General features: G+C 51.3%; 1 protein-coding gene across 2 annotated transcripts; it reads right to left on the reverse strand.

Annotated features, from left to right (window-relative positions):
* Nucleotides 1–7,679: 7,679 nt before the first annotated feature.
* LOC104002840 (transcription factor CP2-like protein 1) lies at nucleotides 7,680–14,630 on the reverse strand. Of its 2 annotated transcripts, XM_016930781.3 has the most exons (6): nucleotides 14,461–14,629; nucleotides 13,827–13,978; nucleotides 12,263–12,369; nucleotides 8,880–9,011; nucleotides 8,210–8,315; nucleotides 7,680–7,763 (listed from the first exon to the last, which is right to left on the reverse strand). In XM_016930781.3, the coding sequence occupies exons 1-5, from the start codon at nucleotides 14,541–14,543 to the stop codon at nucleotides 8,256–8,258; spliced, it is 534 nt and encodes a 177-aa protein (XP_016786270.1). In that variant the 5' UTR covers nucleotides 14,544–14,629; the 3' UTR covers nucleotides 7,680–7,763; nucleotides 8,210–8,255. The 2 variants fall into 2 exon arrangements, with proteins under 2 accessions (XP_016786270.1, XP_054527576.1); XM_054671601.2 differs by lacking the exons at nucleotides 7,680–7,763; nucleotides 8,210–8,315 and having other exon boundaries at nucleotides 8,504–9,011; nucleotides 14,461–14,630.
* Nucleotides 14,631–25,711: the final 11,081 nt, after the last annotated feature.

A 25,711-nucleotide genomic window follows, 5' to 3' on the forward strand; every position in this document is an offset into this window, starting at 1 on the left:
CAGTTCTCCATTGGTAAGATGGGGATAACAGTATCTACTTTATAGAGTTGTAAAGATTAAATGAGATAATGGTACATAGTAAACACTCATGTGTTGGCTGCTTTTATTCCCTTTATCTCAACTAATATTTCAATACCTAGTCTTGTGCTAGAGGCCTCTAGGGCTTAAAGATACACAAACATAAATGCAACAGGGTCCCTATTGTTTTGGTAGAGATGAGCTGTAGAGGCAACTCAGCAAACTAAATTTAAATCTCTATCTACCTTGCCATGAAGCACCCTTGGGGAGCCCTGTGGAATCAAAGGCCCCACTTTACATCTGTTTATTCTGCATAAAGACCTGGTCTAGATAAGTCCCAACACAGTCCCTTCCAGGGATGCAAGCAGTGTCTGCTCAGTTGTCCATATTAACTTTTAAGTAAATATTAAACAGACTTCCCTTTACCCCATCCATTGGTTATCATCTCAGAGCCTTCTTCCTTCCCACCCTCCCTAGCAGAGGCTACCTGGTTCAAGTCTCATCGAAGATGATTAGTAAATAATACCTTGGGTAAATTATCAGCAAATAATTATGCAAGGTTTTTGTGTTTTGTTTTGTTGTTGTTGTTTTTGAAATGGAATCTCTCTCTTGTGGCCCAGGCTGGAGTGCAGTGGCACAATCTCAGCTCACTGTAACCCCACCTCCTGGGTTCAACCAATTCTCCTGCCTCAGCCTCCCGAGTAGCTGGGATTACAGGCGTGTGCCACCAGGCCCAGCTATGTTTTTTGGTTGTTGTTGTTGTTGTTGTTGACAGTCTTGCTCTGTCACCAGGCTGGAGTGCAGTGGCGTGATCTTGGCTCACTGCAACCTCTGCCTCCCGGGTTCAAGCCATTCTCTTGCCTCAGCTTCCCAAGTAGCAGGGATTACAGGTGCCCACCACCACGACCAGCTCATTTTTGTATTTTTAGTAGAGACAGGGTTTTACCGTGTTAGCCAGGATGGTCTTGATCTCCTGACCTCGTGATCCGCCCACCTCGGCCTCCCAAAGTGCTGGGATTACAGGTGTGAGCCGCCGTGCCCGGCTTGGCTATAGTTTTTTTGTATTTTTAGTAGAGATGGGGTTTCACCATATTGGCCAGGCGGTCTTGACTCTTGACCTCAAGTGATCTGCCTGACTCAGCCTCCCAAAGTGCTGAAGATTACAGGCGTGAGCCACCAAGCCCGGGCTTATGCAAGAATTTTTAAGAGGGCACTTGTCTCTTAAAAATGACTTGTCTTCCACTTTGTGCATTTGGAAATCATCAAATATACTTTTGTGTATATTTGAAGATTTTCGTAATAAAACTTTAAGGGAGGGAGAATGGAAAAAAACAGTTAAGATATGACCTGATACCATTTATCTTTTAAGAAAGCGTTTACTGTTTAATATAAAAGTGGTTTTCTGGGCCTGGTGCGGTAACTGAGATCGCGCCACCTCACCACTTCACTCCAGCCTGGGCAAAAGAGCGAAACTCCATCTCAAAAAAAAAAAAAAAAAAAAAAGTGGTTTTCTGTATGGAAAAAGAGGACTAGATTCCTACCTGCAAGATACACAAAAATCAATTTCAGTTGGTTACTGACCTAAACGTGAAAAGCAAAACTGAGTCAAACCTTTTTTTTTTTCTTTTGGAGACCGACCCCGGGGCTCACTGCAACCTCTGCCTCCCGGGTTCAAGAGATTCTCCTGCCTCAGCCTCTCGAATAGCTGGGATTACAGGCACACACCACCATACCCAGCCAATTTTGTATATTTTATAGAGACAGGGTTTCACCATGTTAGCTAGGCTGATCTTGAACTCCCGACCACTGGTGATCCGCCCACCTCAGCCTCCCAAAGTGCTGGAACTACAGGTGTAAGCCACCGCGCCCGGCCAAAAAAGAGCCTCTTTTCTTTATAAATTAAAAAAAAAAAAAAAGTAGGCCAGGCACGGTGGCTCACGCCTGTAACCCCAGCACTTTGGGAGGCTGAGGCAGGCGGATCACGATGTCAGGAGTTTGAGACCAGCCTGGCCAACGTGATGAAACTCATCTCTACCAAAAATGCAAAAATTAGCTGGGCGTGGTGGTGCAAGCATGTAATCCCAGCTATGCGGGAAGCTGAGGCAGGAGAATTGCTTGAATCCTAGAGGTGGAGGTTGCAGTGAGCCCAGATTGATTGCACCATTGCACTCTACCTCTGGGCGTCAGAGCAAGACTCCCATCTCAAAAAAAAAAAAAAATTAAATTTATGACTTTAGGGAAAGATTAATAAAATTTAAGGTAAAAAAAAAAAAAAAGTCAAGCACAGTAGTGCACACCTATAATCCCAGCTACTGAGAGTTTAGATGGAAGGATCACTTGACACCAAGAGTTCAAGACCAGTCTGGACAACAGAGACCTCATCTCTTAAAACTAAGGAAACAATATGTCTAAATTTTTTTTTCTAAAAGCCCCATAGCCTCAATTCTAGAGAATAGCTATAGTATTTCCTAAATCTCTTAGAACTGAGTTTTTTAGTAGGTACAGTGATTTGAATATTGAATGGTCTTTTGGAGGCTTTAGTAATTAGTTTTGCCCAAACTAATTGTGAAAAAAAGATCCAGCTGGATTTATTTATTCCCTTGTTCCAGACCCCATCCTTTGCCCTAGTTTATAGTTTAAGCAGAAGACATTTCCCCTTGGGGACAATAAAGCCAAGAAAACTGAACACCACATTAAATGTTCAACACATTGGACAACACATTAAGTGTATATACCTTTTAAAAATTAAAAAGGGCGTAAGTAAAATTTTTAAATGAATTAACACTCTCAGTGATCACCAGCCAACACTGCTCATGGCAAAAGCTCTTTCTACATTGCCAGTTTTTTTTGTTTTTTTGTTTTTGTTTGTTTTTTTTTTTTTTTTTGCCTCATAAACTTGGCCAGCTCAGAAGAATGAACGGGTAAGGAAGACTTCCAACAGCCATTGCTGCTGACCAGAAAGAAAAGTGAAGCTGGAGGCTACTTGCCTCCTCTCGGGGTGAGATGCAAGATACTTTGGCTCACCTGGAGCCTGTTGAGTCAGCCAAGTGTTTTAACAAGGTTTCTGGTGAAGACAAGCTATCAGTCTCTCGAGCAGTGGAGTTCCCCTGGCCTAGGTCAGAACCAAGTAGTAGCCATCTGGATTCTGCACCGAAAGCAGTAAAAAGGCACCAGCAGGACCAGTCAGGTCCTCACCCTCCAAGCAGCCTACAATGCGTCTGGCACACCCAAGTGTTTTTTTGTTTTATTTCTTTTTTTGAGGTGAAGTTTCGCTTGTCACCCAGGCTGGAGTGCAGTAGCACGATAGTTCACTGCAACCTCCACCTCCCGGTTTCCAGCGATTCTCCTGCCTCAGCCTCCCGAGGAGCTGGGATTACAAGTGCCCGCCACCACGCCTGGCTAATTTTTGTATTTTTAGTAGAGATGGGGTTCCACCATGTTGGCCAGGCTGGTCTTGAACTCCTGACCTCATGATCTGCCCGCCTCGGCCTCCCAAAGTGCTGGGGTTACAGGTGTGAGCCACCACGCCAGGCCACACGTGTCTTAAAACCCAACTTCACATCTACCTCTTCCTACCCCCTTGTGTACATAAGCCAAGCTGACCAGCTCTGGCATGTGGAGGGGTGGAAGGCAAACATCTGAATAACCAGATGCCAAGCAGACTAGTCAGAGGTGCCCTATGCCAGATGATGTCCAGGAAGCACCTGCCCTTCTGCCTTGTATCATGCCAGGGGCAGGTGGAGAAAAGTGGGGGCCTTACTTTTCCCTCTAATAAACTCCCTGACAACAGAAACTGGAGCATTTTTTATTTAATGAGGATGCATTTATTCAGTCATGTTTTTCCTAAGCAATAAATGTCTTTTAGCTATACAAATCTCTCTCCCCTTGACACAAAGCTGGCATTCACAGATGTTTGCTAGTTAATTGGGACACATCCCCTTAATCCCCTTCAAAGAGGTTTTTGTTTGTTTGTTTGTTTGTTTGTTTTTGAGACGTTTGAGACAGACTCGCTCTGTCACCCAGGCTGGAGTGCAGTGGGGCAATCTCGGTTCACTGCAACCTCTGCCTCCTGGGTTCAAGGGATTCTCCTGCCTCAGCCTCCCAAGTAGCTGGGACCACGGGCACGTGCCAGCACGCCCGGGTAGTTTTTTGTATTTTTTATAGAGATGGGGTTTTGCCATGTTGGCCAGGCTGGTTTTGAATTCCTGTCCTCAAGTGATCCACCTGCCTCAGCCTCCCAAAGTGCTGGGATTACAGGCATGAGCCACCGCGCCTGGCCCCCAAAGAGCCTTTTAGTCTCATTTAGGAGACGGAATATATGCTCAGCACACTCTTATCCCCCTTTATAGGGCCAGCCAGGCACACTCCTCTGCCTCTAAAATCCCTTTTTTCACCACAGCCACAAAGTATGATTCGTCCTTAAAATTCTGGACCACCTGTAAGAGTGAAGCGGGCACAAAGGCAATTTTGTTATTAGAGCCAAAGAGAACAAGCCATGCCATGGAAAAGAAAGCTTAATCTGAGGCAGAAGTGTTAGCGAGGCCTCCGTGGGGACTTGCGACAGGAAATGGCTGCCCTTTATCTGGTCACTGAGGAGAATGAAGATGCCCCCAGTGCCCTGGTGGAAAAGGCGATGGATCTGATTGGCTGGGATGGCCAGAGCTCAGCCAGTTTCCCCATCAGCTCTACAGCACTGAGTTCATCCAGAGAGATCTCTTGATAAAAGTCTTGGGGCATGGGCAACACAGAGGCAGGGGTCAGCAGGGGAAGGGAGTCCAGAGATGTGCCCACAGGAAACCAGGGGTGCCAGGAAGATGGCTATGGGGTGGGGGGAGGAGAAGAGGGAAAAGTTGGCTGGGTGTGGTGGCTCACGCCTGTAATCCCAGCACTTTGGGAGGCCGAGGGGTGGATCACGAGGTCAGGAGTTCAAGACCAGCCTGGCCAAGATGGTGAAACCCCATCTCTACTAAAAACTACAAAAATTAGCTGGGCATGGTGGCAGGCTCCTGTAATCCCAACTACTTGGGAGGCTGAGGCAGGAGAATCTCTTCAACCTGGGTGGCAGAAGTTGCAGTGAGCTGAGATCGCGCCACTGCACTCCAGCCTGGGCAACAGAGTGAGACTCCATCTCAAAAAAAAAAAAAAAAAAGGAAAAAAGTCTACTTCACCTCTCATCCCTCATCTTTTGGGAGGTGTCTGAGGGGAACCCCCAGTTTAAAGACATAGGACACCCACATATTAATGACTGGGACCCAAGTACATAACAAGATGATATTCTAATCCCATATGCTAATGGAGTGACGATCAGGTGGAGTGGAGGAGTAGAACATGGTGAATAAACCCAAGGAGACATTCTGGAAGGAGAGGGACTAATCTGGTCATGGAAGGTAGGGAAATGCCAAGAAGGGCATCCTGGGTCCCAGGAATGGTGGGGTATCACCATTCCTCTTCTAGGGAGAGGTTTCATGCAGCTACACCTGAATCTCCTATGTTCTGGAGAGAGAGGCCAGAACCTCACCTGAGTCAGGGTTCTTAGGAACCTCGTTCCCTTGCCTAGAGGTCTCCTGAGCCACATACAAAGTCAGTTGGTGACAGAAGGGCCTGGGCCAGGAAAACAGTCTATGTATCAGTCTTATACCTGAACTAACAGCTCCCACGTCTAGCCCCCATCCTAGGAGAGATCCCAGCCTCCTCCCAGGTCTCGAGGGAGGGAGGTCACTAAGTAGTTCTTAGGTATTTAACGAATGCTGGACACTAGGGGGAGAAAAAATGGGGAGGAAAAAACCCCACAGACATCTCTATCCCCAGAAATGGAATGAGGCAGGTGGGATGGCCACAGAAGGAGGAGGTCACAGGAGCCTAGCTTTTCACCCCAGCCCTGCCAGCTTTGGGTTGTGACCTCAGACTGGTCACTGTCCTTCTTGGGCCTGAGTTTCTTCTGTAAAAAGAGGGAGTGGGACTAAGTGGTCTTTAAGGTGACTTCTGGCTTAAACATTGTATGAGCCGGGCGCAGTGGCTCACTCCTGTAATCCCAGCACTTTGGGAGGCCAAGGCAGGTGGATCACCTGAGGTCAGGAGTTCAAGACCAGCCTGACGAACGTGGTGAAACCCCGTCTCTACTAAAAATACAAAAAATTAGACGAGCGCGGTGGCAGGCGCCTGTAGTCCCAGCTACTCGGGAGGCTGAGGCAGGAAAATGGCATGAACCCAGGAGGCGGAGCTTGCAGTGAGCCGAGATAGTGCCACTGCAGTCTGGCCTGGGCAAAAGACTCCGTCTCAAAAAAAAAAAAAAAAATTGGCCAGGCATGGTGGCAGATGCCTGTAATCCCAGCTACTCAGGAGGCTGAGGCAGGATAATCACTTGAACCTGAGGCAGAGGTTGCAGTGAGCCAAGATTGCGCCACTGCATTCCAGCCTGGGCAACAAGAGTGAAACTCCATATTAAAAAAAAAAAATTGTATGAAACATACCTGCTAGCTAAGTTAGTAAGGGCCACTACAGTGGGAAGGGGACCCTGGTTGGCAGTGCCCAGCACCTGGCTCTAAGAGTATTGAAAAGGCGGATCCCATCAGCAGCCCTGCAGATTTGGATAAGGTCCTGGCATGTAAGCTTCAGCAGATCCAGACCTGTAGAGTCAGACAGGGCCAGACTGAGGAAAGAGGCCTGGGATCAAGGGTGGGAAGTAAGGGACACAGTCTATTAGTCTACAAATAGCCCTAGTGTGCTCAGATATGGGAGTCAGGCTTGGATTTAAATGCCAGTTCTGCCACTTGTTAGCTGTGTGTCCTTGGGCAAGTTATTTAACCTCTCTGGGCACTGTCCTCAAGGAATAGTGTATAAATTATATGGGATAATTCGTGAGACGAGAGCCTAGCACAATGCTGGGCAACTCTTAGTCCCCAATAAAGGTTAGTTGAAGGGCCCACAACAAGCCAGGACAGAGACAGGCTTCCTGCCTGTGTGTCCCACCCACTCTCAGTCCCCTACAGGTCTGGCTCCTGCCAGACACTAGCCTCACCAGTGAAGTTGGCCAGCATCCAGCAGTAGCTGGAGAACCAGTGCTGATGCAACCATTGCTGTGTCTCTGAGATGGGGGCTTTATGGTTCAGATCCTGAGGTATAAAATGGATGGTCCAGGTAATACCAGGACCCAGGGACAGAACAAGAAAGGGAAACAGCCCCTCCCTTGGGAGGTCCCAAGTCTGAGAAGGGAGGCTCTTCCTGCCCAGTCCTATCAGGTAAGTTACAATCTATGGCCATATCACATCTGGCCACCAGGGGGCAGGGCCACTCCATTCTGGAGCTTGAGATGAAGCTGCGGAGAAGGCTTTGGGACAGTGGGGAGTGGGAAGGGGAAGGCTCACTTCAACTGGGCTACACCCCAAGGTGTCCAGAGCGAATGGCGGTGAGGAACAGAGCCTATGAGGAGGAGCAAAGGTTCAAGAACTCTGCGGAGCATTACAGCCAGTCTCCCTCCACCAACACCCTTCCTCCAGGCCTGCCCTGGGACACAGAGCTTGCTCCTGTCCTCACCCCACAAATTCCCCACCAATCCCCAGCCCTGCCCTTTGCTCCATGCCTGGGCTGGGAGCTCTTTTCTTCACTCTCACCCCAAAGGGCTGACAGGAGGTGCTCATCCTGCCTCACCTTTCTGGGGACAAGAGCCTGCAGGAGTGGGGAGAGGTCAGAGCCAGAGAGCTGAGAGGTGGCCGGGGCCTTGCAGGGGACTCCGGCCATGGCGAACACTGCAGGCAAACACACAGCAATGCTGGTCATTGCTCCCTTCTCTCCACCTGTGTATTAAGAGCTGACCAGGGGCCTGACAAGTGGACTGGGTTTCCACAGGAAGGAAGAAGTTAACCAGCCGGCGGGCCTGGGGCAGTGAGGAAGGGCCTTGGAGGAGCTGGCCAGGAGGAGCAGCAGTAGGAGGAGGGGGCCAGGCAGAGGGAGCACACAAGGAAGGAGGTGGCGATGGCCCGCGTAGGACAGGCAGCCTGGAGGGCGTCAGCTCCTGGAAGCTTCAACAACCACAGACAGGGCAGAGGGTGTCCTTTGCAGGAAGTGGTGGAGTCCCCAGGGGGCTGTGATGGGCTTGCAGCAGTCAGAGCCCTGGAGGCCTCCATTTCCCCATCTGTACCGTGAGGATCTTTTCTCCAACTCTCCCCTCCTGCTCTCGCCCCAACACACACACCTCCAAGAAGACAGTGCTCTCGCAGGCGGTCTGATACTTGTCCCTCTCATGCAGGGGCTGTTTCTCCATCTTCTCGCGGTCCATTTTCAGTTTCCGCTCCTTTGGGCTGCAGGAGGATGATGAGGAAAGCCTCAGGCTCCTTTCTTTTCTTTTTTTTTTTTTTTGAGCTGCAGTCTCGCTCCGTTGTGCAGGTTGGAGTGCAGTGGCGCGATCTCAGCTCACCGCAACCTCCGCCTCCTGGGTTCAAGCGATTCTCCTGCCTCAGCCTCCGGAGTAGCTGGGATTACAGGCTCGTGCCAACACGCCCGGCTAATTTTTGTATTTTTAGTAGAGACGGGGTTTCACCCTATTGGCCAGGCTTGTCTCGACCTCTTGACCTTGTGATCCACCTACCTCAGCCTCCCAAAGTGCTGGGATTACAGGCGTGAGCCACCGCGCCCGGCCCAAAGACTCTTTCTTTACCTGCCTGCCTCTCTTCAGTGGCTCTGTTGGATTGGCTGTGAGACAGAGACCAAGCCCCATCCCTCTGTGTACAGAAAAGGAAACAGTCCAAGAGATGGGGCACAGCAGGCTGAGGATCCACAGCAACGTGGGGCCAGAACCCACACAGCTGGCGAGGCCAGGTGACAGCCCTGAGAGAGAGGAAAATGGGCCCCATTGCTGCCTGTACCTTAAACACCTTGATGAGGCAGCCAGCTGAGTGCAGGTGGTCTAGCGGCAGCCCCTTGTCACTGGGCCTGAAGGTGTCGATCTGGAGGCGGAAAGGGATGCCTTTCTCTCCACCTTTCTTCCAAGGTGTGAACTGAGATGGAGAAGAAACAGAGAAAACAGGGCGACTCCAGATCCACCCACATGCAAGGGAGTCCACCCAAAACCAGTTACCCGCCTGCCACCTGTCAGCCACATACTACGACAGCAACTTTCCATCCCCAACCAGTGTCCATTCTGTTTTATTTTTTGAGACGGGGTCTTGCTCTGTCACCCAGGCTGGAGTGCAATGGTGTGATCTTGGCTCACTGCAACCTCCGCCTCTCAGGTTCAAGCGATTCTCTTGCCTCAGCCTCCGGAATAGCTGGGACTACCGGCGCGTGCCACCGTGCCCAGCTAATTTTTGTATTTTTAGTAGAGATGGGGGTTTCATCATGTTGGCCAGGCTGGTCTCAAACTCATGACCTCAAGTGATCCCCCCGCCTCGGCCTCCCAAAGTGCTGGGATTACTGTCATGAACCATAGCTCCCGGCCAAGCTTCCATTCTTTTTTTTTTGCCCAGGCTGGAGTGCAATGGCGTGATCTCGGCTCACAGCAACCACTACCTCCCGGGTTCAAGCAATTCTCCTGCCTCAGCCTCCCGAGTAGCTGGGATTACAGGCATGTGCCACCACACCCAGCTAATTTTGTATTTTTAGTAGAGACAGGGTTTCTCCATGTTGGTCAGGCTGGTTCACTGCAAGCTCCGCCTCCCAAGTTCACACCATTCTCCAGCCTCGGCCTCCCAAGTAGCTGGGACTGCAGGCGCCCACCACTACGCCCGGCTAATTTTTTGTATTTTTAGTAGAGACGGAGTTTCACCGTGTTAGCCAGGATGGTCTTGATCTCCTGACCTTGTGTCGTGATCCACCCGCCTCGGCCTCCCAAAGTGCTGGGATTACAGGCGTGAGCCAGCGCGCCCGGCCCCAAGTTTCCATTCTTAAAGCATCACTTTACTACGTTCTTTCCCTTGGTCAAAATCCTTCAATGGCTCCCCATGGTTATGAGACCAGAAGCAAAGTTCCTAACCCGGGTATTGGATCACCTTAAAGAGTCAAGTCAAGCGTTGCTGCATGGCTGCTCTTTCTCATCCGTCAGTGAACCCACTGACCCACCCTGCCTCCCTAATCAGGACCCCAACACACCTGCAGTTTTCCCCAGAGGCCTCTACCCAGAAAGCTCCCCTACTCACATCTGAGCCAAGACATCCCCTTCAAGGGTAGTAGAGCGGCCAGATAAAATACAGGATGCCTAGTAAAGTTTGAATCTCAGATGAACAACAAATAATTTTTAGTGTAAGTGTATCTCAACTATTGCATGGAATATACTTATACTAAAAAAAAATTTTTTTTCTTTTTTTTTTTTTGAGACGGAGTCTCCCTCTGTCGCCCAGGCTGGAGTGCAGTGGTGCAATCTCGGCTCACTGCAAGCTCTGCCTCCTGGGTTCAAGAGACTTTGTTTTAAAAAACATTTAAAATTTAAATTTGGCTGGCGTGGTGGCTCACACCTATAATCCCAGCACACAGCAGGAGACAGAGGCAAGAGGATCGCTTTGGGCCGGGAGTTTGAGGCCAGCCTGGGCAACAGAGTGAGACCTCACCTCTACAAAAAAATTTAAGAATTAGCTGGGCCTAGTGGCACGTGCCTATAGTCCCAGTTACTCGGGAGGCTGAGGCAGGAGGATTGCCTATACCCAGGAGTTCCAGGCTGCAGTGAGCTATGATTGCATCACTGTACTCCAGTCTAGGTGACAGAGTGAGACCCTCTCTATATAAAAAAAACAATAATTTAAAATAATAATGCTGGGTGCAGTGGCTCACGCCTGTAATCCCAGCACTTTGGGAGGCTGAGGCGGGCAGTTCACTTGAGGTCAGGAGTTCAAGACCAGCCTGGCCAACATGATAAGACCCCCATCTCTCTACTAAAATACAAAAATTAGCTGGGTATGGTGGCATGCTCCTGTAATCCCAGCTACTTGGGAGGCTGAGGCAGGAGAATCGCTTGAAACTGGGAGACAGAGGTTGCAGTGAGTTGGGATCACACCACTGTACTACAGCCTGGGCAACAAAGCAACACTCTGTTTCAAAATAAATAAATACAATGGGGAACAGTGGCTCATGCCTGTAATCCCAGAACTTTGGGAGGTTGAGGCAGGAGAATCACCTGAGGTCAGGAGTTTGAGACCAGCCTGGCCAACGTGGTGAAACCCTGTCTCTATTAAAAATACAAAAATTATCTGGGCATGGTGGCCTGTGCTGTAATCCCAGCTACTCAGGAGGCTAAGACAGGAGAACCACCTGAACCTGGGAGGCAGAGGTTGCAGCAGTGAGCCCAGACCGCACCATTGCACTCCAGCCTGGGCGACTCTGTCTCAAAAATAAATAAATAAATATAAATAAATAAATAAATAAATATAAATAAAGTAAAATTCAAAGGAGAACCACCTGAACCTGGGAGGCAGAGGTTGCAGCAGTGAGCCCAGACCGCGCCATTGCACTCCAGCCTGGGCGACTCTGTCTCAAAAATAAATAAATAAAAATAAATAAATAAATAAATAAATAAATATAAATAAAGTAAAATTCAAATTTGAGCATCCTATATTTTATTTGCTAAATCTGCCAATCCACTCCAGGAAGCCTTTCAGGCCTGCCACCCCGAGCAGCCTTCAGCCTCTGTGTTTGGCCTGGCACCAGGATTCTAAGGGTAAGCAGCATCTTCCTCTCTTCACACCCAGTACTCACAGTAGCCTGCCCATAATCCCATGAAAAACAGTGAAAGAGTCCAACTTTAGAGTGAGGAAACTAAGGCTCACAGAGGCTACAGGACCTGGGTAAGATCCATGCTAAGAAGTGGTAAGGCAGGCACGGTGGGTCACGCTTGTAATCCCAGCACTTTGGGAGGCTGAGGTGGGTGGATCACCTGAGGTTGAGAGTTCAAGACCAGCCTGACCAACATGGAGAAACCCTGTCTCTACTAAAAATACAAAATTAGACAGGCATGGTGGCGCATGCCTGTAATCCCAGCTACTCAGGAGGCTGAGGTAGGAGAATTGCTTGAAGCGGGGAGGTGGAGGTTGCAGTGCGCTGAGATCACGCCATTGCACTTCAGCCTGGGCAACAAGAATGAAACTCCATCTCAAAAAAAAAAAAGCAAAGAAAAAAATATATATCCTTTTTTTTCGCACCTGGCCGAGAGTCATTCTTATTTTCCCCTCACCCCTGCCCAAACTCACCTTCCTTTTCCACCTACACGGTTGCCACCCCCATCTGACCTCCAGCCTTTTCCCAGGCCCAGCTTCAGGCTCACCTGCAGGAAGAGAGATGTCCTCTTTGTTGGGTCCCAGTGAAACTCCACCATGTTGAGTTGTGAGAGCAGCACTTGGGGTTCTATCACTCCCACGGACAGTGGCACATCTGCAGGCACAGGGTGGCAAGCAGGGAGCCAGGCTCAGCCTTCCCAGTCCACAAGGACTCCTGAGCCAGAGCTCAGGCTCGAAGGGCCCCCGGCCTTTCCCCACTCATCGATGTCCAGGATGCGGTTCCTGGGCCCGGCTCCACCTCCACCCAGCCAGCTGCCGCTGCTGCTCTGTGTACTGCAGGTGCGGGTCGTGGAACACCACCTGCACCACACTCTGCAGCCACAGGAGGGCGTGGCGCACAGTCAGAGGACGCCAGCATTGAGGACCCAGTCTTCACACCTGTGTAGGCTGACCTTCCCACACCTCCCTTCCTACCCCAGGAGGCATTAGGACTTAGAATCACCAATCCGTGTTCAAATGCCCATCTGCCACTCACGACTGTGAACCAGAGAAGTAATCTAGAGACCCTGAGCCTCAGTTTCCTCATCTGTAAAAAGGGGGAGTTAATGCCTTCCCACCCTAGGCACGCCACCCATTTCTTTACAACATGTCACTGTTGGTCATTTCACAGAATATGTGTAATTACTTGTTTGTCTTAGTAGAATGCAAGCCTCCTGAGGAAGGGAGCCACATCTGTCTCATTACTGATGAATCCCTAGCTCATGGAACATTTTCTGGCATAGAATGGGGGCTAAATAGGTAATTTTTTGAGAAAAGGTCATGTGTGTGAATAACACTGTGTAAATATATTTTTAATTTTATTTTTATTATTATTTTTTTGAGACAGAGTCTGCTTTGTTGCTCAGGCTGGAGTGTAGTGGTGCGATCTTTGCTCACTGCACCCTCTGCTTCCTGGGTTCAAGCCATTCTCATGCCTCAGCCTCCCGAGTACCTGGGATTACAGGTGTGCACCACCATGCCCAGGTAATTTTTGCATTTTTAGTAGAGACGGGGTTTCACCATGGCTGGTCTTGAACTCCTGACCTCAGGTGATGCGCCCGCCTCAGCCTCCCAAAGTGCTGGGATTACAGGCGTGAGCCACTGTGGCCAGCCTACACTGTGTAAATGTGTTTCTAAATCTCAGTTCTGCTACTTGCTGGCTCTGTGTCCTTGAGAAAACACTTAACTTCTCTGTGCCTGTTTCTTCAATTCTTGCCCACCACGGAGCTGTTGTGAGGGTCCAATTAAATGACGGACGTGAGAGGGTTCTCCGTGACGATGACATCACTGTGATGACATTGGCTTCTTGCCCAGAGAAACAGTCATACCCAGCCTTTGCCACTTCCGGGGAGGAGTGTACCCACCTTCAGCAGCTGGGGGCACTGGGTGGCATCACACGGCTTGGAGCTGCAGAGCATCCGGACCTCATAGGACTGGCCTGGGAGGGATTAAGGGGTTGCGTGAGCCCCACTCTGAGGGGCAGAGTGGCACCTACCACCTCCAGCTCACCCTGAGCCCAGCTTCCGGAGCTCACTGCCCACTAGCTCCTCCCCTCTCCCAGGCCTAGCATACCCTGGTTCAGGTAGGTGAGGGTCTCCTCCTGCTGCTTCACGGCTGGCGAGGTGGCTGCACAGAGCACGTACTGGAACATGGGGCAGGGCAGCTCCGTGCCAGGGATGTTGGGCAGCTCCTCCTGCTTCAAGTAGGGCAAGGGCAGGGGCTCCCTGCCAGGAAGAGGAGGGCTCTGCCAGCTTTCTGCCCTGTCCATCCCCTTTTCTAAAGGTCTTTGACTCTCTATGCCAGACCTTCCCTCTGGGGAACCCACAGTTTCCTGTAGCAGGTCCCCAAGCTGCAGCCAGGGCCAAAGGGACCCCCATTCAGCTCCTCGGGCCTCCAGGAGGCCTCCCTGAAGGTGCTGATCTCAGATTTGTGGCTGTTCTACTCAACAGCTGCCATCAATTACTTGTCTTTGCAACCTCAAAGCTTGCCTGATACTGAGTAAATTCCCAACAAAAATGTCCTAAGTGGGATCAGGGTGTTTTTGAGATGTCCCAGGACACACTGAACTCCAGGTACATTTGACCACTTCCCCATCTCCAGAGGAGCCCAGGAATGGGAGCCCCACTCCCCTCAGCTTGAAATGGATGAGGTCCACTCCAACTTCAGACCAGCACTTTCCCCGGGACCTGGGGGATCCAGCCCTTACCTGAGCAGGCTGCTGGGGGGCCCAGGGTATAGATCCCCAGGACTGGGCCACAGATGCTCCGGCTGGTTGTGCCAAAACAGCATCTTGGAGAGAGGGCAGGGCCGGCTGTGAAACAGCTCAGCGTGGGGTTGGGCTGCACCCACTGGCCCCTCACCTGGGGCCTCTACCTTTATACACAGAAGCACACCCGCAAAAGGGTGGGGCGGGGCCTGGGCCTCTTATTGGCTGAGCACCCAGGGCTCTAGCACACTCCGGACCTGTGGGGGCAGCCCAGGTTGGGGGGAATCAAGATCTGGGTCCCAAGGGCTCCCCAGCAATCATTAACTTGAAGGGGAGGGTACAGCAAAACAAAGTCACAAGGATGGATGTCCAGTCCTCTACTGGTCCCCAAGAGGCCCAGGGGCAATGAGGGGCACCCTAATGTTTCAAGATTGGCCCCAGATCCATAAGCCACACAGAATCCTGGAGACCCCTGGGATCGGCCCCTCCCCTGACGCCACGGGAGAAGCCTGTCCACTCTAGGGGACAGGACAGGCAGACACAGCGTCACAGGGACCTGCAAAAGGGCCTCTGATGCCCACTGCCCTCCCTCCCTCCTCTGCCTGACCACACACACACACACACACACACACACACACACATACACATGCACTGGTGGCAGGACACCTGTCCTTTAGCTGGGGGCTACCTAGCTAGGGGACTGGAGTTTACAGAACACAGCCCAGCTTGTTGTGGAAACACTCCAGGGGGTGGTGCTTCCAGGAGAGGGAGGTGTGCCCAGGAGGGCTCCCCATTAGAGCAGCCCAGGAGCTCCAGTGGGGCTGGTCCTTTTGCCCCTTCCTTGCCCTGGGGCTTGGAGCAGGCCATGTTTATGGACAAATACAGTCAGCCTGGGGGCGGGCCTTTTTCTCCACACTGGGCACATGTTGTCACTGTACACAGACAGCCCCAGCCCCCTGCCCACCTCCTACTACTGTGTTTGATATAAACAGAACTAGGGCAGAGAGCAGAGATGGGGTACTAAAATGTGGCTGACTCATGGGACTCTAGCTACCCAGGCTCCCAGATTCTGAGGGGCCTGCCTGGGGGGCGGCAGAGCCAAAGAGATGCCTGTCCCCTGCTCTGCCACCTGCATCTCCAGGCACCTGGCACTTGGTCCCATGGGCTTTCTTCCCCCAGGAGTCTGGATGGAATCCAAGTGGGGAGGATGGGGGAGCGGGGTGATGGAGGCATTCCTGCTGCTAGGGCCAAAGAAGCAGCCAGAGGCCCTGAGGTCCCCTCCATACATTATCCCCAAGGCTGTGAGGACCTACCCCACGCCCTGAGTTGGATTCCAGGCTGGGAGGCACCCTCAAGACCTTGGGGAGGGCAGAGCAGGATCCCAGGAAGAGGGGGAGAGGAGGGTAGGAGGGGTCCCTGTGTGGCTTGGTGCTGGCCTGGGGGGAGTCGTGCCTGTCTGAGCAGGGCTGGAGCCTTTTTCTACTCCAACCAAAACATTTTGTTTTGTTTCCTATTCCCAGGCAACTTTCCAACCTGGAGAGCTGGAGAGTGAAGTTTGCCCCTCCCTCAAAGAAAGGATGGGCTGGGAGAGGAAGCTGTCTATTCATTCATTCATTCATTCATTCATTCAACAAACTGTTCTCGAGTGCCTACCGTATGCCAGGCTGTCTCTCAGGATACCTGGGTGGGTAGAATCCTGCCCTATCCAGAGCTCAGGCACCCCGTGCTCCCCGCATGCGGGTGGTCAAAAGGGCTGAGTCCTGAGTTCCAGGCAAAATTATGATGAAAGGGGTAGACTGGAGCACGTAGGATGTTTTTCGCTTACAGGACACACACACACACACACACACACATACACACACACAGCTGACAATACCATATGGCAATCACGGTGTGGTCTGTGCATCTGTGCACACAAATGTCTCCACCCCAGAAGTGAGATGAAGGGTCCCCGTCCCAGCTAAATGTCCCTGGCACCTCCGGGTACAGTTTACAGGGCACCATCTGCCCTGAACAGCGCCCTCTGGAGTTAGACCGTGAGTAGGGCTGGCTCAAACCCTCAGTCTTTTCCACCTGAGGTCCTCTCTAGCACCACCTTAAGTCTCTCCTGGGGAAGACTCTTTGCTCACATTTCAGACTTGCTGCCTGCTTCTTAGCCCTTCCCACAGACCCTCCAGCTGACGCTCATGTTCTCCCCGTCTGTCTCTGGGCTCTGCAGTGCTCTACCAAGGTCCTTCATGGTAATTATCCAACGTGCAGTGAAGGTTTGCGTACTTTGTCTAATGTCTTTTTTCCCACCAGAGTGAAAGCTCCCAGAGGGCAGGGACTAAGAGACGTGCACTAGTGTTGGGGTTAAGAGCACGTTTATTTTCTTTTCTTCCTTCTTTTTGTTTTTTTTTTTTTTTGAGACCAAGTCTCACTCTGTCGCCCAGGCTGAAGTGCAGTGGTGTGATCTCAGCTCACAGCAACCTCCGCCTCCTGGGTTCAAGCGATTCTTGTGCCTCAGCCTCCCGAGTAGCTGGGATTACAGGCACATGGACCACGCCCAGCTAATTTTTGTATTTTTAGTAGAGACAGAGTTTCACCATGTTGGCCGGGCTGGTCCCGAGCTCTTGACCTCAGGTGATCTGCCCGCCTTGGCCTCCCAAAGTGCTGGGATTACAGACATGAGCCACTGCGCCCAGCCAGAGCATGTTTCTTGAGATGGACTCTGAGAGTTCAAGCCCAGCTGTGTGGCCTTGGGCAAGTGACTTAACCTTTCTGAGCCTCTTGTTGCAACTGCATAAGGGGGATGATGGAGCTTTTACCCCAGAAGTAAAGACAATAATTGAGCCCTCAATAAATATTCCCCTTTTCTCCATCGTTTCCCCAGGGCCTAGTACATCAAAGGTTTATTTAACACTTAAGGATATAGGTTTATTTGTATAACACTTCTAAGTATAGAGGGTCTGTTTCTTTTTCTTTCTTTCTTTTTTTTTTTTTTGAGACAGAGTCTCGCTCTGTTACCCAGACTAGAGTGCAATGGTGTGATCTCAGTTCACTGCACCCTCCACCTTCTGGGTACAAACGATTCTTGTGCCTCAGCCTCCTGAATAGCTGGGACTACAGGCGCCCGCCACCATGCCTGGCTAATTTTTGTATTTTTAGTAGAAACAGGTTTTCACCATGTTGGTCAGGCTGGTCTTGAACTCCTGACCTTAGGTGATCCACCTGCCTTGGCCTCCCAAAGTGCAGGTGCTGGGATTACAGGTGTGAGCCACTATACCCAGCCAAGGGCCTGTTTCTTTTTTTCTTTTTTTTTTTTTTTGAGACGGAGTCTGGCTCTGCTGCACAGGCTGGAGTGCAGTGGCATGATCTCAGGTTCAAGCGATTCTCCTGCCTCAGCCTCCCCAGTACCTGGGATTATAGGCACTTGCCACCACACCTGGCTAATTTTTGTATTTTCAGTAGAGATGGGGTTTCACCATGTTGGTCAGGCTGGTCTCGAACTCCTGACCTCAGGTGATCTGCCTGCCTCGGCCTCCCTAAGTGCTGGGATTACAGGTGTGAGCCACTGCGCCCAGCCAGGTCTGTTTCTTTAGTAGGCTGTTCTTCAGTGCTCAGTGTGACTTCAGACTACTTTTCAAACTTTCTTACGTAGTAGATACTATTTTTTTTCTGTTACTCTATTATTGATCCCCATTCTATAGATGGGGAAACTGAGACTCAGAGAGGTTAGGTAGCTAGCCCAGGGTCACACAGCTAGGAGGAAACAGAGCCAGGATTTGAACCCAGGCCATCTGAGTCACAGTCCCTGCTCTTTTTTTTTTTTTTCTGAGGCAGAGTCTCACTCTGTTACCCAGGCTAGAGTGCAGTGGCGCGATCTCAGCTCACTGCAACCTCCACCTCCCGGGTTCACGCCATTCTCCTGCCTCAGCCTCCCGAGTAGCTGGGACTACAGGCACCCGCCACCATGCCCAGCTAATTTTTTGTATTTTTAGTAGAGACAGGGTTTCACCGTGTTAGCCAGGATGGTCTTGATCTCCTGACTTGTGATCCACCTGCCTTGGCCTCCCAAAGTGCTGGGATTACAGGCGTAATCCACCAAGCCTGGCTAGTCCCTGCTCTTAATTACTGCTCTATGCCCCACTCGTCAGGATACATATGTGTGGGCTTTTATTTATTTTTCTTAGAGACAGGGTCTCATTTTGTCTCCCAGGTTGGAGTGTAATGGCACGATCATGGCTCACTGCAGCCTCGACCTCCCACACTCAAGCAATCCTCCTACCTCAGACTCCCAAGTAGCTGGGACTATGTGCTCGAGCCACCATGCCTGGCTAACTACATTTTTTTTTTTTTTTTTTTTGAGACGGAGTCTCACTCTGTCACCCAGGCTGAAGTGCAGTGGCATGATATCGGCTCACTGCAACTTCCACCTCCCGAGTTCAAGCAATTCTCCTGCCTCAGCCTCCCAAGTAGCTAGGATTACAGGCACGTGCCACCACACCTGGCTAATTTTTTATATTTTTAGTAGAGATGGGATTTCACCATATTGGCCAGGCTGATCTCAAACTCCCGACCTCATGATCTGCTGGCCTCAGCCTCCCAAAGTGCTAAGATTACAGGCATGAGCCACCGTGCCTGGCCCTACAAAATTTTTCTGTAGAGATGGGGTCTCACTATATTGCCCAGTCTAGTCTCAAACTCCTTGTCTCAAGTGATCCTCCTACTTCAGCCTCCCGAAGTGCTACCATTACAGGCATAAGCCATGCCCAGCCTTTTAAAAACAAATATTGGGCCAGGCAAGGTGGCTCTTCCTATCTATTTTCACTGTGAAGGCTTTGGCCACCAGAAGGATACTAGGAGCCCACTACTTGGTCCTCTGTGTCTAGTATGCTATCCTCGGGAGCCAGAGAGACTTTCCTAAGACACAGGAATGACCCAATTACTCCTCTATGGAGAACACTCCATGGCCTCCTGTTACCCTCAGTGCCATCCTCAAGCTGGGCTGTGGAGTCCCTGGGTAACTATGGGTCATATTCCAGGCTATCCATGGCACACAATGGTTAGTGCTAAAAATCATATTTTTGGTAGGAAAACTAACACAGATATTCTTGGAGTCAAATGCAAGGCTTGCACCAATGTTTAAAATAGAGCCTTGTCTTTAAATCCCTCTCAAGTTTGGAGTGAACCACTTTGCCTGCTCCCCCCTCCCCGCCCCGCCCCGCCCCGCCCCGCCCCCCACGGTATCTCTGAATTGCTCTTCAGGGCTCCAGTGAATGAGTTCGAGAAGCCCCTTTGTGCAGAGAAAACCAGCTTCCTGATCCAGCATTCAAGGCCGTTTGTTCACTTTTTCCTGCCTTTGGCGCTCACCATCTCTCTCCCTCTGGGCTTTCCAGTAGCTCCGGAACCGGCTGTTCTGTTTCACACCTCCATGCCTTTGCCTAGGCTGTTCCCTCTGCCTAGGATATTCTAGTCCCCTCTGCCTTCCAGTCCACTCGATGGCCCCCGTTAGCTCAGCTTGATGTGGCCCTCTGTATTACCCCTCTCTGGGTCAGAATCTACAGAAGGGCCTCGAATGCAGGTACTAGGTGCCCCCGGTGCTCAGGACCATTCCATACACTTGGTAGGACCTCATGGTTTAGATGGTCTCCGATGCAGACCCTCCAAGGCCCCGCCTGAACCCCTGGGCTGCCCCGGTGCTGCTTTCTGTGCAGTCTGCAGGGGGCAGTGTGGGCCCAGGCCAGCCGCAGGTCCCCAGGCTGCTTCAGCTGGGTCTAGACTCCCCCGCCACAGGATCTCTCCCCAGGCGTTAACCCCAAGGGAGCAGTTAAAGGCAGGCTCAATCTTTCTGCCTCGAAGTCTCCTCGGCATCACCACACTCACGCTTGTCCCACACAGTAAGCCATGGGCACCCTCACCGCTAACACCCAATCCAGCTGCGACCAGACTTCATCCTGCCTCCTTTCCATACGCTCTCAGCCACAGCCCCTCCCCAGCCTGCGTGGGGCCTCCTCTCCAGCAAAAGATCCTCCATGAAGAATTCGGGGGTCCACAGTGCTCATCTCTCCAAAATTCTAACCCTCAACCATGCCCCTCCTCCGCAGGGCTCCACCCCCTTGCTTACCCCAAAGTTATGCTCTTGCTGTTACCTTGGTAACAGATGCTTTGTGGGTGGGTAAGGGGAATAGACTAGAGGACAGGAGCAGTGGCTTCAGGACACTGTTGGAAGCACAGGGGTGGGGGCTCAGTGTAGACAAACTGGCACAGGGCTGGGGAGGGGCAGCCAAGGGCTAGGACGCCCCACCCCCACCCCACCATGGCTGCTGTCAGCCCCGTGTCCCCAGCCTCAAGGAGAAAAGAAACAGAACAGAAGAGGACGTGTTCCTCGGAGAGGGGTTTTCTTCATTGAGGAAAAGGAAACAGCTATAACCTCACTATCCCTTCAGAACAACTCTCCCGGAGATCCTGGCTTTGTGGTAGGGAGAGGGGGCAGCAGGAGCGAGGGCGTGAGGGATCGCATACACAGAGCCCATGTTGTTCCCCTCCAGGAGGCCTGGGGTGCAGAGCGCGGGAACAGCTCACCCAGGGCGAGTTAGGGACAGTGCCATGGGCAGTGGGAGGGTGGCTCCATGCCAGTGTCCCAAGCTCCAGGGGCTGGAGGCAGCAGGGGGTGTGGGGGGGCCTTCTCCAGCCCCTGGGGACCTGGCTGTCCCAGATGCCACAGCCGGGAAGTATGTCAGGCACTTGCGTAAGAGCCTTCTGTATTTCCATAAAATCATAATTACCGCTGCCCTGCCATGAGCCTTAGCTCATTAGAGTGGTATATGCCTCTCGGGCCCCCAGGTGGGCTGGTGGGGGGAGGCAGGGGACGCTGGGGCAAGGCCAGGCCTCTCATTGTGGTCTCTGCATCCCTGGCCCTGCTGGGCTTGGACCCCCTTCCCTTCCCCAGCTGGGAGACAGGAACCCAGACTCAGCTCCCAACCACATTGGGCACCTCCACACTAGACACCCTGATTCTAAAGCTGCAGGGAAAGGCCAGTCACTTGTGTTTTCTGTCCTGGGTGACCCATGGGGCAGAGGCCACAGATGCAAAGGGCTTGGACTGGAGGTGTTGATGCAAGGATCACCACCATGGGAGGAGAAGCAATTCCTCACATCAGAGAATCTCAGCCACTCAGAGAGGAGAGTCCCTGGGGGTCATATAGGCCAGTGGCTCTTAATCTTTTGGGGATCTCAGATGCCCTGAGGAGCAGCTGAAAGCTCAACTCTGCCCAGAAAATGTTTATTATCTTCCATAATTTTACACAGCTTCAAGTGGTTCATGAACTCCCTGAAGCTCACTCACAAGTCCAAGGTTAAAAATCCCCAATAATAATATTACTATTAATAATAATTAGTAGTAATTAATGGTAACTAATAATAACATAAGAATTAACAGGCTGAGTTCAGTGGAACATGCCTGTAGACCCAGTTACTTGGGAGGCTGAGGTGGGAGGATCACTTGAGCCAGGGAGGTAGAGGCTGCAGTGAGCCATGACTGTGCTACTGCACTCCAGCCTGGGCAGCAGTGTGAGACCTTGTCTCAAAATAAATAAATGAATAAAATAACATCCATTTACTGTGCATTTATTCTGTCCATCTCTTTATTTTTTATTTTTATTTTTTGAGATTGAATTTCACCCTTGTTGCCCAGGTTGGAGTACAGTGGTGCAGTCTCGGCTCTCTGCAATCTCCGCCTCCCAGGTTCAAGCAATTCTCCTGCCTCAGCCTCCCGAGTAGCTGGGATTACAGGTGCCCACCACCCCATCTGGCTACTTTTTTGTATTTTTAGTAGAGATGGGGTTTCGCCACGTTGGCCAGGCTGGTCTCAAACTCCTGACCTCAGGTGATCCACCCGCCTTGGCCTCCCAAAGTGCTGGGATTACAGGCATGAGCCACCGCGCCCAACCCGTCCATCTCTTTACGTACATTAACTCATGTAATCCTCAAAAGAGTGCTAAGAGATGTATCATTATTGCCCTCATTTTAATCCAACTCCTCATTTCAAACTAATCTAATCCAATTCTGCCAGTCTGACAAGAAAGAAACTCAAGTACCTTTAGAGATAGACAGCTCTCTGCCCAAGGTCACAAAACAGGAAGCAAAAGGCAGAGCTGGGCTGAGGACTGGTCTCTCTTCATGTGCTAGACATTGTGCTGCATGCAGATTTGAAGTCATCCCTGTCCCAGGGCTCCCAAGAGCCCACTGCCCACTTTCCCAACAAGAGGCACCCCAGTAGTTCTATTGCCACTTCTGAGGGAGCCCTCCAGAGTGTGGCTGCCATTCGTCCCCCCGGCAGCACCTGGCCCTCGCTCTGCCTGCCCCTCGTTTCTGCCCTCCGAATCTGAGATGGGGCAATGCTCCTTCCTTCCCAGGAGAGGCTGGCCAGGCTGCTTCTGCCTCGTCTCTGATCCACTGCAGTGGGAGTTGTCAGTACTAAGAGCAATGACTCAGACTTAGTTCGGGAGAGACCGCTCTGAAACACAAAGGCTGCAGGCCAGGAAGGACATCCAGAGGTCATGGCATCCATCCCCCTGCCTCCGCCATGCTTGCCCCACCTCAGGCTTCTGATGTCCAGACTAGATGAGCCCCACAGTCCTCCAACTTCCCTGGCTTTCCTTGGTTGCCAGAACTACGGGTTCCCCTGGGAATTCTTCTCTGTATCTAGTTAGCATCTCTCTGTCCAGGAATCACCACTTCTGGGTTGGTTCCCCCACAGAATACCAGGCTCCAAATGGCCAAGGAAAGTGAGAGAAGGAAGCGGTTTTCTTCTCTCTGCCTCAGAGAAAGCACTGGGAAGGGACAAATTTCCCAGAAGAAAGGAGGGAAAGAAAAATAATGGCCGGGCGCGGTGGCTCACGCCTGTAATCCCAGCACTCTGGGAGGCCGAGGCGGTCGGATCATGAGGTCAGGAGATCAAGACCATCCTGACTAACACGGTGAAACCCCGTCTGTACTAAAAATATAAAAATTTAGCCGGGCGTGGTGGCAGGCGCCTGTAGTACCAGCTACTTGGGAGGCTGAGGCAGGAGAATGGCGTGAACCCGGGAGGCGGAGCTTGCAGTGAGCCGAGATTGCACCACTGCACTCCAGCCTGGGTGACAGAGCGAGACTCCGTCTCAAAAAAAAAAAAAAAAAAAGAAAAATAATGGACTTTCCTTGACTAGACGTGGTGGCGTGTGCCTGTAATCCCAGCACTTTATCAGGGAGGCCAAGTCAGGAAGATGGCTTGAGGTCAGGAGTTCAAAATGAGGCTGGGCCAGCAAAGTGAGACCCCCATCTCTACCAAAATAAACACTTTTTTTTTTTTTTTAATAAATTTTCCTGTCTTGTCTGGGCTAAGTGCCACTCTACACTATCTCATTCATTCTAGCAGTGGGGTAGGCACGATCACTGTTTTTCAGATGAAGAAACCAAGGCTATAGGCCAGACACGGTGGCTCATGCCTGTAATCCCAGCACTTTGGGAGGGTGAGGCAGGTGGATCACCTGAGGTCAGGAATTCCAGACCAGCCTGGCCAACATGGTGAAACCTCTCTCTACTAAAAATACAAAAAATTAGCGGGATGTAGTGGCGGGCACCTGTAATCCCACCTACTCGGGAGACTGAGGCATGAGAATCACTTGAACCAGGAGGCGGAGGTTGTGGTAAGCCGAGGTCCTGCTATTGCACTCCAGCTTGGGCAACAAAAGCTAGACTCTGTCTCAAAACAAACAAAATCTCTAAAAGATTGAGTTATCTGCCCGAGGTCACACACTTAATTAGTGACCAAAGAGGTACTGGCCCCTAAGGAACCCAAAGCCCCTGCTCTTTGGGAGGAGACAGGGGCACCTCCCCCAGAAGATCTCCAAACTCAGAAGAAGGCCCTGTGTGTTCCAGCCCAGGATAAGTGGAGGGCCTGATGTTGCTGTCTCAATGCTGCAAGCATCCCAGCATCTGAGCTGCCCAGAGAGGGAAGGCTGGACTGGCCTGGGCTGGGCAGGAGGGAGAAGGACAGTCCAGTGGGAGATGGGGGAGGGTTGGCCATGAACAGGCCTTTGGGGAGACTGATTTGATGGCGCTCAGGCTCCATCCCACCTTCCCCAGGAAATCTCGAAGTCAGAGCCCCTACAACCATGAACCCTCACTGTGCCCTTGTCCTACTTCTGCCACTGGCAAATAAATCTCTATTCCTGGACAGGGTAACCTGAGCAGGGCTCCAATGGTGAGCTCGTGCTTGGGAGGGCAGAGATCCTATGAATGGCTGTGTGCATGGGGGGAGGTGAGTAGCGGGTGGAGGTGTTCACCCCACCCCTCAACTTCCAGGCTAGCATGAGGGCCCCCTTCAGCACCTCAGGCCCCCCATGTGGCACCCCCCACCCACAATCTTACCACCCACAGCAGAGGAGGAGGGAGACTTAAACCCAGAAGTCTCTCCACCCACACCAGGGAAAGGTTCTCTCAGCCACCAGTGCATCTCCCTTTTCTTGGGCAGACCAAGAGAGGAAGCCAGATCTGCTGGTCAGAGCCAGAAGGGGCAGAAGGAAAGAGGGCTGGAGGTGAGGGAGGGGGACCTGAGAAAATGGGTCCCAGATAATCAACACGCATTAGAAGAGGTATCTTGGTCAGGTGTGGTGGTTCACACCTGTAATCCCAGCACTTTGGGAGGCTGAGGCAGGAGGGTCACTTGAGCCTAGGAGTTTAAGACTAGCCTGGGCAACATAGCGAGACTCCATCTCTACAAAAAATTTTAAAATTAGCTGGGTGCAGTAGCATGTGCCTGTGGTCCCAGCTACTTGGGAGGGTTGAGCCCAGGAGGTCCAGGCTACAGTGAGGTGTGATCAAGCCACTGCACTACAGCCTGGGCAATAGAGCAAGATCCTGTCTCCAAAAAAAAAAAAAAAAAAAAAGAAAGAAAGAAAGAAAGAAAAAATAAGAAGAAGAGAAGGAGAAGAAGAAATATTGGAAATATCTTGAACGGGCGCAGTGGCTCACGCCTGTAATCCCAATACGTTGGGAGGCCAAAGTGAGAAGATCGCTTGAGCCCAGGAGTTGGAGATCATCCTGTGTAACATAGCAAGACTCTGTCTCTACCAATAAATTTTAAAAATTAGCCAGGCATGGTGGCGTATGCCTGTGGTCCCAGCAACTAGAGAGGCTGAGGTGGGAGGATTGCTTGAGCCTAGGAGTTTGAGACTGCAGTGAGTTATGATCGCACCACTGCACTCCAGCCTGGGTGAAAGAGTGAGAC

Source organism: Pan troglodytes, chromosome 19 (genome assembly GCF_028858775.2).
Source record: "Pan troglodytes isolate AG18354 chromosome 19, NHGRI_mPanTro3-v2.0_pri, whole genome shotgun sequence".
Lineage (NCBI taxonomy): Eukaryota > Metazoa > Chordata > Mammalia > Primates > Hominidae > Pan > Pan troglodytes.